The 13,493-nt window shown below is 48.5% G+C and overlaps 1 protein-coding gene across 5 annotated transcripts in view; it reads left to right on the top strand.

The window, feature by feature from the left end:
- LOC135912012 (WD repeat-containing protein 47) overlaps positions 1–13,493 on the top strand; it is a 206,149-nt gene that overhangs the window by 58,890 nt on the left and 133,766 nt on the right. For all 5 annotated transcript variants that reach the window (XM_070520944.1, XM_070520935.1, XM_070520936.1 and 2 more), the window contains one exon: positions 2,888–3,002. In XM_070520944.1, coding sequence (XP_070377045.1) covers positions 2,888–3,002 — 115 coding nt within the window. The remainder of the gene's footprint in view (positions 1–2,887; positions 3,003–13,493) is intronic.

The following is a 13,493-nucleotide window of genomic DNA, read 5'->3' as shown; positions in this document are numbered from 1 at the left end:
ACGGAAAACCTGGATGTTGGCTGGCTCGTTTCCTTGGCAGTCGACCACGCACCTCGACGAAGCTGATGTAGCAGGAGCGGTTATCGTAGGCAGCAGGAAATGCACAGTAGCGAAGGTGACGATCTGCATTGCAAAAGCAAAAGGTTTAGCGAGCTGTGCAGATGCGCAGTCGCCGAGCCCACAAAGCTGTGTTGACGGCCGCCCACACTTTATATCTGGTGACTGCGTTGCCGTTGCTGACGATGGGGATTGCCACCCTCGACTGAGGACCACCGGCCGCCACTTCTTCTGCTGGATGTCCGGGTATGAAGCATCGCTGGTACGGAAAACCTGGATGTTGGCTGGCTCGTTTCCTTGGCAGTCGACCACGCACCTCGACGAAGCTGATGTAGCAGGAGCGGTTATCGTAGGCAGCAGGAAATGCACAGTAGTGAAGGTGACGATCTGCATTGCAAAAGCAAAAGGTTTAGCGAGCTGTGCAGATGCGCAGTCGCCGAGCCCGCCTACTTGGTTACAGCAATACCAACTCTGTGTTTCGCGTAACTCTCTACTACACCAGGTGGTTGCACCATGCAGGCCACCCAGGCTGCTCACCTTTACGCTAAGCCCCTTCAGTACAGTGGTGGTAGTATGGGGGGGCTTTAGTTTACGTCTCCCCCTATCCATCAAAATGCCCAGGTCACCTGCGGCTACCAGTATACTGTACATACTTAGTGCAATGATAGGACGCTCGCAACGAACGCTACTTGGATAGCTCTCGCGGGGGATCGACAGCCAGGCGGCTAGCGGAGAGGTAGAGGCTTCACATGTTGGCTCCAAGGCAACCGGAAGTAGACTATATGATATTGTATCACGATGCAGAGCCAGTGAAGGTAGAGCTTAGCCCCCATCACTCGGCAAACGAGTTGAGCAGAAAAAAGCATGGCTAGGGAGGCAGGTAACTTGTAATCATCTGTAGCTTTCTTAACATGATATGCTTCACTTAAATTGTGGAGCCAATGTTTTACTGTAGCTGTGCCCTACGTGTCTACCAAATTTGTACAAACCGTTTCAAGGATTCTTCAACAAAAGAAAGTGTGATGTAATGTAAATTTTCCTGTTCACATTTCTATTTATACTGAGGTCCAGATGCGTACATGCATGTGCCAGCAGTGACGGGAAGAGTACAAGCACGACAAATGACACCCATACTAATTTCTGCAGCTGTCATTGAATTAACAGTATGTAGATAAAGATTGCCATTTGCTGAATATTGCGGTGTCGGTCACCATGTGTGGCCTAGGCCACTGAGCCGGACGGCAGCGGACGAAGTGATCGAGACGAGTGCTGACCAAGGAAAGACCTCATCCTTCACGACACACATATACATTGACATGCATGCAACTGCCATGTCTGTGGCAATAGCCAGCAGGTATAGACCTGCATGCAACAGTGATGTCGATGGCGATAGCCAGGAGGGAAATCATACAGCTAGACGCATTGCCTCTCTCTTAGAAAGAAGGGACTCAGTTGGCTGTCATAGGCTACAGGCATGCATACAACACTGATGTCAATGGAGATAGGCAGGAGGGAAATCGTAAAGCTCGAAAAAAAAAAATCAAGTCTGTGCTTATACTTTTTTATGTATTATACTACTATAAGAGGAGTAAACACTGCAGATAAGCAGTGATGTTTTTAAAGACCTCAGTTGTTTTCAGATTCAACACATTTAGATTTCATGGACATCACACTTCTCACAAGCATTTCATCGCTGATTTGACCTGCACAGATTGGGTGCTGAAATGAGACTTCATACTTAACTGCTCAGAAGCGCAAGAGAACTATGTATACTCTAAGCTAATATATATGTGTGATGAATAATTTCTTAAATTTGAAAAGTGACCTGACCTGTCAAGTTACTTCAAATGGAAAACTCTTGTCCACATACCAGTGTCTTCATTTCTCCCTTTTCTTCAATAATGAAAGGGAAGCAACATGTGGCCTATGGTGTGCGGCTGATGTTTCAATGTCGTCTGTTATGAAGGCTACGTGGAGTATGTGGGAGTGGGGAGGTGGTGGTGCTCTCTTGCACATGAGAACAAAGGGGCTATCTTATTACGAAGCACTGGTGCAATGCAGAGATGTAAAACCCAATTTTCAGATTGCTGCTCCAAATGGAAACAAAGGGCCCAGGCTCTAGTAACTCTGAGTTCCTTAACTGAGTTACTGTGAGCAACAGTCTGACCCTAGTGCTGAACCGAAAGAAAATATAGGTTCAGTTCAGGTTGTGCCTAAGAGCAAAGGTTGTGATAAATGTGCGAGTAGCCTAAGCATGGAGGCATTGTTGGCTTGTTGCAAGTTTTCATGCAAGAAATTAACTGCCCTATCCACATGTTTGTTGACTATGTGAAGTCAGTGCACAGCGATGATGTCTCTTGAACCACTAAATAATCTTTCTTTGAAACAGAGGTCACAGGAACGGCCAAATTTCTCTCTGAGTTGGTTTAACTGTAAATATTTGATGTAGCCAGTGCACATTTCTATGGCTTCTTGCTTCATGCAGGCTGAAGTAATAATCCAGCTCACTCATCTTTAACTGCACATTTAAATACTATAATGAATATGAACTTCTGAGTATGAATAAAATAAAACTTTTATTCTTACCTAAAGGCTCAGATATTTGTGCACACCTGTCATATATGTTATCACTACTGTCACAAGGGTGCCTCGTTACCCCAGCACAGGGTAGGTAGCCAGTCTGTGCGCTGGTTAAGCTCCCTGTCTTTCCCTCTCTTTCTCCTCCACATCCTGTATGTGTACACTTGTTGAGCTCGTCTCCCTTCTACCCATGGATGTTTTGCGAGATGCTGAGTGAAAGGGCTGATGCATTTCTTGCTGTCTTTTCTAGCTATCCAGAACACAGTGATTCAAGCGTTCATTCGGACACGAGGTCAATAAGCGCCCAATCTCGGTCATCAGGGCAGCCTTCGAGTGCTGGATCGGCAAGAGTCCTCATCAACACGGTCAGTTGCTTGTCATACTTTTTCCTGCGATGCCTTTTCACAGAGTGTTAAACAGGTTGCAAAGGCTGTTGCTGCTTTAAAGAATTAAAAATTTTAACAAATGAAGGAAAATGCCAGAAGTTTGGCTGTTGGTCAAAACAAGGTTATGCTATTTCATTAATTGTAAAACATTATCTGTCATAAACACATGCACACAAAAAGAAAAGATGCTTAACCTTGTGCTGCAAGTTACTTATGTACCAGCGGCATGCTTTCACCGAGTCACGCTTGTTCAAAAGATGTTGAGCTTATCTGAAGTGTTCACAGAGGCATGCATCTGAACTTGGTGGCAGCAAAGACGGCTTTCTTCTGCTCTTTGACAGAAATCCAGCAGGTTCCATCTGTCAGGAAATCGCCTTTGTCCACAAATTATTTTGCAGTTTCAGTATAAATTTGAAGAAAAAAACATGAAAACAGAAAAGAAATCCAAGGGCTCTTTCTTAACACTACAACTGAATGTAGATGTAATTGCAAGTTCAGGCCTCTCACAGTTAGGGCCACTGTTCCATGTGCTTTTACTCATCACTTGCCGCTTCAGGTGCATGCTGATGAACTTGAGCTAGCAGGCACTGATACTGCGTGCATTGGTGAAGCCTCCTAGTTTGTGGTGGCATCTAGCATGCACTTGCCGAACAACGTCTGTCGCCTGTGAAATTTTGGTGCACACCTTTGCATCTTTTGCCTCCTTTTTTTTTTCTTTTTGTGATCAGTCATATTACACACAAAAGGCATCAGGTTAGCTTTCACGGACCCGAGCAATCCTTATGTATAATATGCTGTTGCAAGGAAGACAAATCTGCATGCGACCCACCCAGCGGGAACCACGGCTACTATTGTTTAGTGGACATACGGACTGTTTCTGCTGGTGCTTCAGAACTGTAGGCCAGTGAGTGCCAAGTACGAAAGCTTGCTCATTTGCATTGTTCTGCGTACTTGTGATGAAGATTGTCAGCCAGTATTGATCCAGGCACGCTGGTATTTTGGCTATGTGGTGCCAGTGTCAGCATGAAAATAATTAAAGTTTGCTTTATTGTTGCCGACCCAGGGTTGAAATAAGCTATAATGAAGCTGTACTACCAAAGCTTTCCATTCTGATGAGCTGCACAAGCCTCTACCTCACCCGCTCATCGGTCAAAATGTGTGCATTCCGTTGCTCGCATCATGGTCTTCGATTCGTTCACATATTTCTGAGTTGTCTCATGCCAGCGCGCTGCATGCTGTTGTGGAAGGCTTGCCACTAGCATTTTTGTACAGTTGGACTGCCTCTGTGCCGCATTTGCCGCCATGTCAGCCTTAGTAAGTAGGTGGGCATTCTGCACGCTTCCGGCTCTCCTGGTGCTGCAAAGTATACCCGTACGTTGCACTTTATCCGAAAACTCCTAATGACTGTTTTCTTTCTCTGGCTTATGGCAGCAGAGTTTTGTGATACATGTCAATTATTGTCTTCTCAAAAAACCAGTCTGATCTAATACAGTTAAACCTCGATATAACGAAATCAATAAAATCAACAATTTGCTTCGTTATATCAAAATTTCGTTCTTTTGAAATTCGAACTTTTATGCAAATAAGTACAGTCGCCGATCGACTTTTGTTTCACGGGAAGGGGCCGCAAGATTCTCAGAATTATCAGGCAATCAAAGAAAAGCAAATTTCACTGACAAAAGAATTCATTTTGATAAATTTGGGAGTCGGCGACGAATGATATGGTTTCATGCCACGTACGTCGACGATATCTTCTCGGCGGTACGAATTAAGTGAAGCCAGCCACCCTTTCGCGTGCACTCCGCACCCGCGGCTGATAGCGTCACGCGCACTGGGACAACGCTATCATGAAAAGCGCCGGCAGCAGGTAGCGAATGCTTCGTCTGCTTCTTGCCCCAACGAGTCACCAAAACTCAAGATTACAAAACCTCCAATACTAAACGCGCGGGAAGACAGCTTACATGATGCCACGCCGTCTCGGCACGCCCATCTTTGCACAAGTGGCAGAGTACCTCTAAAGCAGGGTGCGCAGCTGTGTATTGTTACGATCGGCCTGCAGATGTACCGACCTACAAAATTCTACCTGCCCGCCACAGCTGCGGGGCTGACGATCTAGAGGAGAAGGGACCTCCGAGCCTTCCCACCCCGCTGCGACGACTCGCTTTGTAAGGACGACAATGCGCCGCGTCCCCAGCCGAACGGCGCCGGGATGTCTAGACGCAGTCGGCGGACCAAGTATTAGTGGATTCGCCGTCACCGTCACGGTTTGTTTGAAGCGGGGGAACTCCTGGAAGATGTTTTGCGCCGCCGTCTCACGAGCCTTAGAAGTCGTCAGTCAGTGGGCAAACGCGGCGGCCACTGTCTGCGGGGTCAACTCGGGGATCAAGAGGCGCCTGCTCCGGGCAAGACCCGTGTCTGTGAAAACCTTCTCACTTTGATATGGTCAGTGAAACCTGTGCGGAAGTGAGTGTGTAAACCCTCCCCCGCAAAGGCGGGTCGGCTACGATGACTTTGGACGCTCCGAATTGGTCGAAGGTTGAGCGGCCGTTTTCCCTCACCTAGGGATCTAGGGGGGACAGAGTGTTTATAAGCAGCCGTGGCGTGGCTGCTGAATGTGCATTCTCACCTAGTCATGCTAGACTGACGAACTGTAACGTTCTCATGCAAATACTGTAAATAAATCCCATGTTCCTCGTTCTCGATGAGAACAAGTCTCTCTCAACAACGTCCTCAGCGTGGATGAGTTGGAAGACGCCATGGGCCAGGCCAGCTACCATCTATTTCATGTCCGACCCCAATCCCTTACAGTATGCGCTCAGCCACGCTTACAGCCATGCGCAGCCACGGCGGAGCCCGCCCGAAATCGATACGCGCGCCAGCTTACCCCCTCCCCCCTTTCCCTTTGCTCGCGCGGGAAGGCGACACCCGTGAAGCCACCATTTTTCTTGTCTCACCCTCGCACACTTTCCCTCTCAGCTAAAGCCCACAGTTCGCGCAGGACGCGATAGGATCTTATCGCACTTAGACTTTATACGGAACATGGTGCGGCGGCACGCGATTTGAGAGGCGCGTTTGCAATCTGCCGCTTGTAATTCAATCATCTGACCATCTGCGCCGCGGAAGTTTCCATTTAATGTCTCGGCATTCCTTCGCAGCGACAGTGAAATTTCCTTATACTGAAATCGCATGCAAACACACTTCGTTGTATTGAAGTTCTAAATACATGGTGTTCTATGGATAGGAGGCTATGAAAAGTTAAATACTTCGTTATATCAAGAATTTCGTTTGAAATGGGGCAGTGGGTTGCATCAACAAGTACTTGTTCTTGATTTGCCTAATGTCTTACCTATATTTTTCATACAGACAAAAATTCCCAGCATCAAGCTTTCTGAACCATGGTTGGGAACTTTGTTTTCGTATGCCTCCATTGTTTGTAGTCTCCCTACTTTTCTGCCACCATACCTCCCAATGGCCTTGTACAAATCTCTACTGCAGGCATGTTTACTTTCTCGCTGCTATTCCCGAACCCAAGGGCTTCAAGGAGGCCAGCGGAGCCTAAAATAACAGCTGGGTAGATATCTTCACATTCTAATAAAACATGTTCCATAATTTCCCTAGCTTTAGCACAGCAAGTACTTGCATCTTCTTCCTTCGTGTGCCTCGCTTTATAACTACGTGTTTAATGCATCTTGATCTCGCTTCAAGAAGTAGAGCTTCCCTCTAGGTTAACATAAATTGCTTCGTTCCTGATATCGTTTTTTGTCTCTTAGGTACTCATAGCAGATTTATTTTTCATTGCCGCCACCCATGAGATTGTCTCAACCTTTCTGACTTTGTGTTTGACGTTCTTTGTTGCCATGTTGCTTACTATACCACATACTTGCTAGTAAGCTTCCTAGTTCTTTATCCACACTGTGAGCCAATAGGTTTCCTGCACAAATAGTTGAACACCAGTAAGCTTCCTAGTTCTTTATCCCCACTGTGAGCCAATACGTTCCCTGCACAAATAGTTGAACACCCTTGCAACCCATTTACTTCCTCACCTGTTCTCCAAAATCAATTTTACCTTGAGCTTTCCTCACTTCAAAACTTCTCCAGCCCATATCACCCTGCAAAGTTCCATTTGTAGTCTTCCTGTGAGTGCCCAATGCGAAGAGCAGCACCAATCAGCGCCTCTCATGTTAGGTTGAGTCAGCACTAGTGCAGACGAACTGCTCTACCTGCATTTGCTAGCAACATAATGGTGTGCACGCTCTTGCTTAGAGCAACAGAAATGGGGCAAATTTTTCTTGTGACTTCAAGCTAATATCAAAATTAACCACTTCCTCCTTCGTTCGTCTTAAAGGAGAAATGTTGTATGCCACTGCATGCGTTCATGATGTGAAAGTCGCTGACTTGCTGGCACCTTTCTGCTGGAGTAGTGACAATCCCAATGCAAGAAAGACGCCTACGGTGTATCACTGAACATCACCACATCCTATATTTTCATATTTTGCTTTGTCTTAGCAGTTCAATAGAGTATGGGCATGGCTCAGCTCGGTTTTCGAGCAGCTCGTTCTTTCGTGGAACTTCGACACACTTGCAAGCCCTTATTATCCGACTCAGTTTTTCGCTTTCTAATTGATTAGCCGCTTCTTGAGATGATGCGTGGATGTAACGATGAAATGTGCTCAGAGTATTTGCATGCCAATAAAATGTCAATGCTTTGTGCCACATCACTGCTACAGCGGCGACGCTTTGATAAAAGCGAAATGCAAAACAGATATTGGGGCGCTATAAAGTCGACATTATTCTGGATTTTTGTACAATGGCCCGGCTCACCTTACAGCTCACAGTGGACTTCCGGCACATTATTATTATGTGGTTCAACGTTGTCGATAGCCACTGTCAGGCTTCATGCTCAGGCCATCAATAATTTAGAAATACAACATGTGTGGAACTCGATAATCTCGGATAGCAAGCCACAGTGAATTGCATTAAAACACTGTCTGAAAAAACAGTTGCACTCTTTTTGCTCATTGAAGATTATGTTTACAAACATCGAAGTCCGCGATAATGTTACCAAGTATTATTTTTGCACCTGAACAAGGCTGACTAGGCCCTTAGAAGGTGGAACCCACAGTCGCACATATGGAGCATCAGAAAACTTTAAGCATTGTGCACTAGTTGCAACTTGCATTAACAAAAATGATGACAACTCATCCATACCGTAATCACAACAACCAGGGTATTCATCATAAACCAACATAAATGAATTCATTAATGACTAATCATTTCTTGCTGTGCTCTTCTTATGATGGCCAGCTGAGATACCTGTACAGATGGAAATCTAGCACTCCACTGTGAATGTGGAAGTCAGTACTGCAGTACTGCGACCCCTTGGCATTTTCTGGCAGCATTGTTTTTGATGTCTTTCACATTGACCACCACAAAACCGTGAGCCAAGAAAGTTAGTCGTATGACGTCAGCCTACGTACGTGTTGCAGAAAAGATTCGTGCTGGTGTTGTATGAGCGTGTGCCGACTGGATTCAAAGCCACAGACGTAGCCCAGTGGCTACGGCGTTGCACTGCTGAGCTCGAGGTCACGGATTCGATCCTGGGCGCGGCAGCCGCATTTCGACTGTGCGGAATGCAGAAACGCTCGTGTGCTTATATTTAGGTGCACGTTGCCCCAGGTAGTCCACATTAATCAAAAACTTGAACCGTCGAATTCTTGATTCGCCTCGGAGATGGCTGGATGCTTCTTGAAGTCCCCTTCATCGAATTCTTGATTCGTTGCGGAGAAGTGGGAGCTCCCGTCGCCTGGCTGATATGCACGTGGTACACGTAGTATGGCAGCTCCCGTCCCCTCGATGATAGCCATGTGGTATGGCACAGCAGCACTCTCACCACCAGATAATACATCCAGAAGTCGAGCTGTTCGACGTGGCTCGGCGTATGCGATGGGCTGATTGAGTGACGTCCTTGATGGGGTTAAGGAAGTAGTTTTGCCGCCCTTTCATCCGCTGGTCTTTCCTTTGCTTGGATCTGAGAAAGCTCACGGAGTGACCAAAGATCAAAACCAACCACTTCGGTGAAAGTGAGCACCCTCCCAATGCTCTCCACAACGCCAGACCAAACTCCATGAAAGCAAACGCTCTAACCCCCTCTGTGCTCTCAACAGCACCATTACTGTTATTGTACTAAACAGGAAACACGCTCCCGATAAAGAGCCCGGAATACAGACCTTCACAAATAGGCTTCTCAAAGAAGACAGATTCAAAGAGAATAAACAGCTAAAAAATAGATTGCACAGCAATTCCTATAGCAGTCATTCGGGCAGGCAAGACACAGTCGAGGCTATCGATGAAAGATTATATTTTGCCCTGTCTCGCTCCGAGTGAAATTCGGTCACTTGTCATTGGATTTACCAACTTGCTGACATGCGTCGCATGATCGAACAAGTGTTTCAACCTCTTTCCAGCATCCTGGCCAATAGAAATCTTGCGCAGCCTAACCTTTGCCTTCTTGATACCGAAGTGACCCGCCCAAGCATTCCCATGCGCTAACTCTAAAAGCTGTGATCGGTACTTATCTGGCACGAGTAGTTGGGTATATGTCCGACCCTTGAAATCCTGATATTTCCGGTACTTGAGACCTGACCTAGTGTAGAACGAGATGTTCTTTCGGGCTACTCCTTCATTTACATTATCCTGCTGCACAGTTAGCGAAGGGTCACTTTTCTGAGCCGCGACAAGCGCCTCTCGTTCAACCCAAGCTGCTCCCAGCAAAAAGATGCGGGACTAAGCAGTGAACCTTCCACTTCAGCCCTAGGCGCCCCGTTTTCCCGAGTCTCGAAAGGCTCCTCACCCGCTGTCATTGATCCGATAATTGATCCGTCACAAGCCTGAGTCCTCTGCTTTTCACCAGCCGTATATCCCGGCCTAGGCTGCCGCTGTGAGGACGTTACATTATCAGTTTCCTCGTTTGAAGATGAGCTTTCACGTTTCTCTGAGTGGGCACGTGACGGCGATCGCGTTAATGCCATGCAAGCGAGACTGGTAGAGAGAGCGACCGGCCCTCCTTTCTTAAAAGCTGCTCCGATTTGTTCGAAAAAAAGATATCAATTATGTTCGGGTAAACTTAGACTCATGGCGGCCTCCGTTTGTAACCTCCCAAAAGCGCCCTCGAGGGTTACCCTGGCAACTGGCAAGCAGGCGCTCTGCTCATCTGGGACTTGTCTGATCCAGGCGCAAACACAGGGCGGATGAGTAATATCCATGGCGGCGGCGGAATCGCGAAGTGCCCTGCACATTTTCCCGTTTACCACGACCTCCTGCATATATGGCTCGAGCAGCCTCAGATTTTCGTCTGAATGGCTAATGTTGGCGAACGCGGTTTTCTTCTTGCAATTTGAGAAAATATGGCCTTCCTTGTTGCAACGGAAGCAGATAATTGGTCTCCGGGCCTCAAACGCGCGCTCTACGTCTGCCTTAGCTTTAGCGGCCCCAGCCGCCTGGGCTGTCTCTGCTAGCCCTTCCCTCGCCACGACAGCCTTAGTCGATACTCCTTTGCTGAACTCGTCTCTCGTAGATTATTTCTTATTTGGCAAAATTGGGCTGCGAGGGGAAAACCGTTTTACAGAATAGCCCTTTTTTCCTAGCCTATCTTCCTGAATCGGTTTTTCTTGTAAGTTTCAGCGCGTGTAATATTCCTCTGCGAGCTGCGCTGCCTTCTCTAGGTCTACCTCTGGGAGCCTGTCCTGCAGAAAGTCTAACTTCTTCTGGAAGAACTCGGTAAAACTGCTCCAGTGCTATGCATTCAAGCACCTTGTCGTGGTTGCCATACACTTCTGCACTTTTGAGCCACTCTTTTAAGTTAGACTTCAACTCGTACGCGAACTCAGTGTGCGACTCGCTGCCCCTTTTTGCCTGTTTAAACCGCTGTCGAGATGCCTCGGCAGAGAGGCGGTATTCGCGAAGAAGCGCGTCTTTTACCTTTCCATAGATATTCTTTAGACTAGCGTGCGAGAACTTCCGCGGTCTCTCCTGGGACAACTTAAAGAACAACTTAAAGAAGTTTTTCAGACCAAAGGCTTTCGTCCAGCCCTATCTTTTCACCCGTACGTTGTGGGGATGCGCGACTGTCGCGGGTCCCCTGATGTTTTTCCCGCATAGCGCGTCTCGTGTAGTGCGTCTTCGCCGCGTGGCCTGCGTGATGCCCGCGGCGGTGGATGTGGTTGGGGCGCAGTGCGAGAGATGGCGCGAGTGTTGCGCTGCTAACGCCGCCGACAGGCGGGGCTACTTGGGCGCCGGGAGACAAGGCGCTTCCACTTTTGGGGTTCGGGAAGCAAGTGGGACGGACGTGCCGTGCCGCACGTGCGCCGACCCATGCTTCTGCGAGACCGTCTCGCGTGGCCGCCTTGGAATGCGCCACCGTTCGTGTGACTACACGCGAAGGACCAGGCGTGGGGATCCAGCATGGGGCGAACATATTCGCTCGCTATGCGGTCGTGGTGAGTCGGACTTCTAGATTTGTCGCGCGCCCATCGGCATGTTTTGTGGATAGCAACTCGGCTAGCAGGCATTGATCTATGAAAGGTGCAATAAATGCCCTTGTGATTGTTTGCACTACTGTGTTGTCGTTCCTTTGTCCCAAGAGCAGAGCAGGAGGACCCCGCAACGTTCGAAATTCACGAGAAAAGGTGCGATGTCACCGCCTATCCTGTATGGTAGCATCAGGTCATGTTTTCTCAGTTTAGGCGTATCGTCTCCACCGAAAAATGGACTTGAACGCGCCGAGCTGGTTCGAATTTGCTCCATTTCTAGTTCTCTCATTTTAAGAGCATGACCTCGCTCTTCACGCCTTTTTTTCCTCTGCCTCCTCGCGCATTTTTTTCTCGCTTCTCCTCTCGAGAATTCCTCCCCAAACCTCTTCGACTTCCTCCTCAGTTACCTCTTGTGCCCTCATAACGTCCAGAATGGCTTTCTTTCGCCTTGCAGCAGCAACCGAAATGCCCATATCCTGGCAAACATCAAGAAGGTCCTGTATCGAACTAAGACAAAACCACTACAACTCTTTCAGAATACTTGAGCAATTGTCCTTAGCATTTACGTGTGCGACAAAGGTCTGGCGATGCGAAAGGCAAACGTCGGGCACTCACCTGGCGTAGCTAGGTCGTCTAGCACCCGGGGCCCAATGGTCTTCTGTCACCCCCCCCCCCCCCCCGGGTGTAGCTGGCGGAAAGAGGGGTGTCTCCAGACGTATGTGACACCCCCCCCCCCACTAGCCCCTTGCACCCGGAACCCCCGGCCCCCCTCGTTGCTACGCCACTGCACTCACCCCCTCCAAAGTAGCTGACGCCGGTGGCCCTCGTGGCTGTCGTTAAGCGGTGTAGCAGGCGTTATCTGGCTTCCAATCCCACAGCTTGCCATCCACTGTTGTGACTTCCGGGTAGACGACGAAAGACGGACGGTGAGGATATCGACTAGTTCTTGGATTGGAGTTGAAACTACGTCGATGCCGGGATGAACCTTGCGGAGGCATACCAGAGAATTGGCAGCCGCCGCATAAATGGTGGACGGGGAACCTGAGCGATGCACACAGTGGGAAAGTGGGCTCTGTGAAAACAAGCGGGGTCGGGTGCTAAGAAAAAAGGAAGTAAAGTTTCGAGTCAGGAGGATATCCGAGTTAAGGGCGACCTGGGTCCACCTGACGTGTAATGCAGTAGCCACGATGCCCAGGTCGGGAATTCCGAGTCCTCCCTTATCATTGGGCAACTTGAGCACCTGACGAGCTACACAGCCAGTTGTCCCTTTCCATAGAAAGCGAAAGAGGACCCTCTCCAAGATTAGCTTGGTTCGGGGTGGAACAGGAGACACACACGCCACATACGTATGGAACAAAAACAGAAGCGAGCGAAGAATTGTCGCTCGAGCAGTCAATGGGCATGATAACGCGCTGAATTCCTGAATCCTGGTTTCAAGCTTCGCCTTAGCCTGCTGCCAGTTTTCAGAAGAGAGACCGTCTGTTTCGAATGGGAAACCTAGAATGCGCAACCGCGTTTTCACGGGTGGACCATGAACGGGCTGCGGACTGGACGGAGTGGAGTTCAAGTACATGGCTGCACTTTTCGACCTATTCAACCATGCACCGCTTGCCCCGCAGTAACTGTCCATGACATCCAAGACGATGCAAGCTGATGCCTCGTCCGGGACGACAATGGATAATACATCTGCATAAGCAAAGAGTGCAACAGATAGTGGGGAGAGGGGGGAAGGGGGAGGGTGACCTGGTGGGAGTAGGAACCTGCCAATTCTACTGTCACGGGACAACCTCTGCAGAAGCGGTTCAAAAGCGAGTGCGTAGTAGGCAGGCGAGAGAGGGTCATACACCGTACACTCTGCCGTACACCACGTCCCACACTGAATGCCTCCGATACGCGATCCCATATGAGAACAGCAGAAGCCGGTTGAGAATGCAAAGCTTGG

This window comes from Dermacentor albipictus, chromosome 1, assembly GCF_038994185.2.
Source record: "Dermacentor albipictus isolate Rhodes 1998 colony chromosome 1, USDA_Dalb.pri_finalv2, whole genome shotgun sequence".
In the NCBI taxonomy this organism is placed as follows: domain Eukaryota; kingdom Metazoa; phylum Arthropoda; class Arachnida; order Ixodida; family Ixodidae; genus Dermacentor; species Dermacentor albipictus.
The sequence above is the reverse complement of the archived record's forward strand: the minus strand, read 5'-3'. Positions and strand labels throughout refer to the sequence as shown.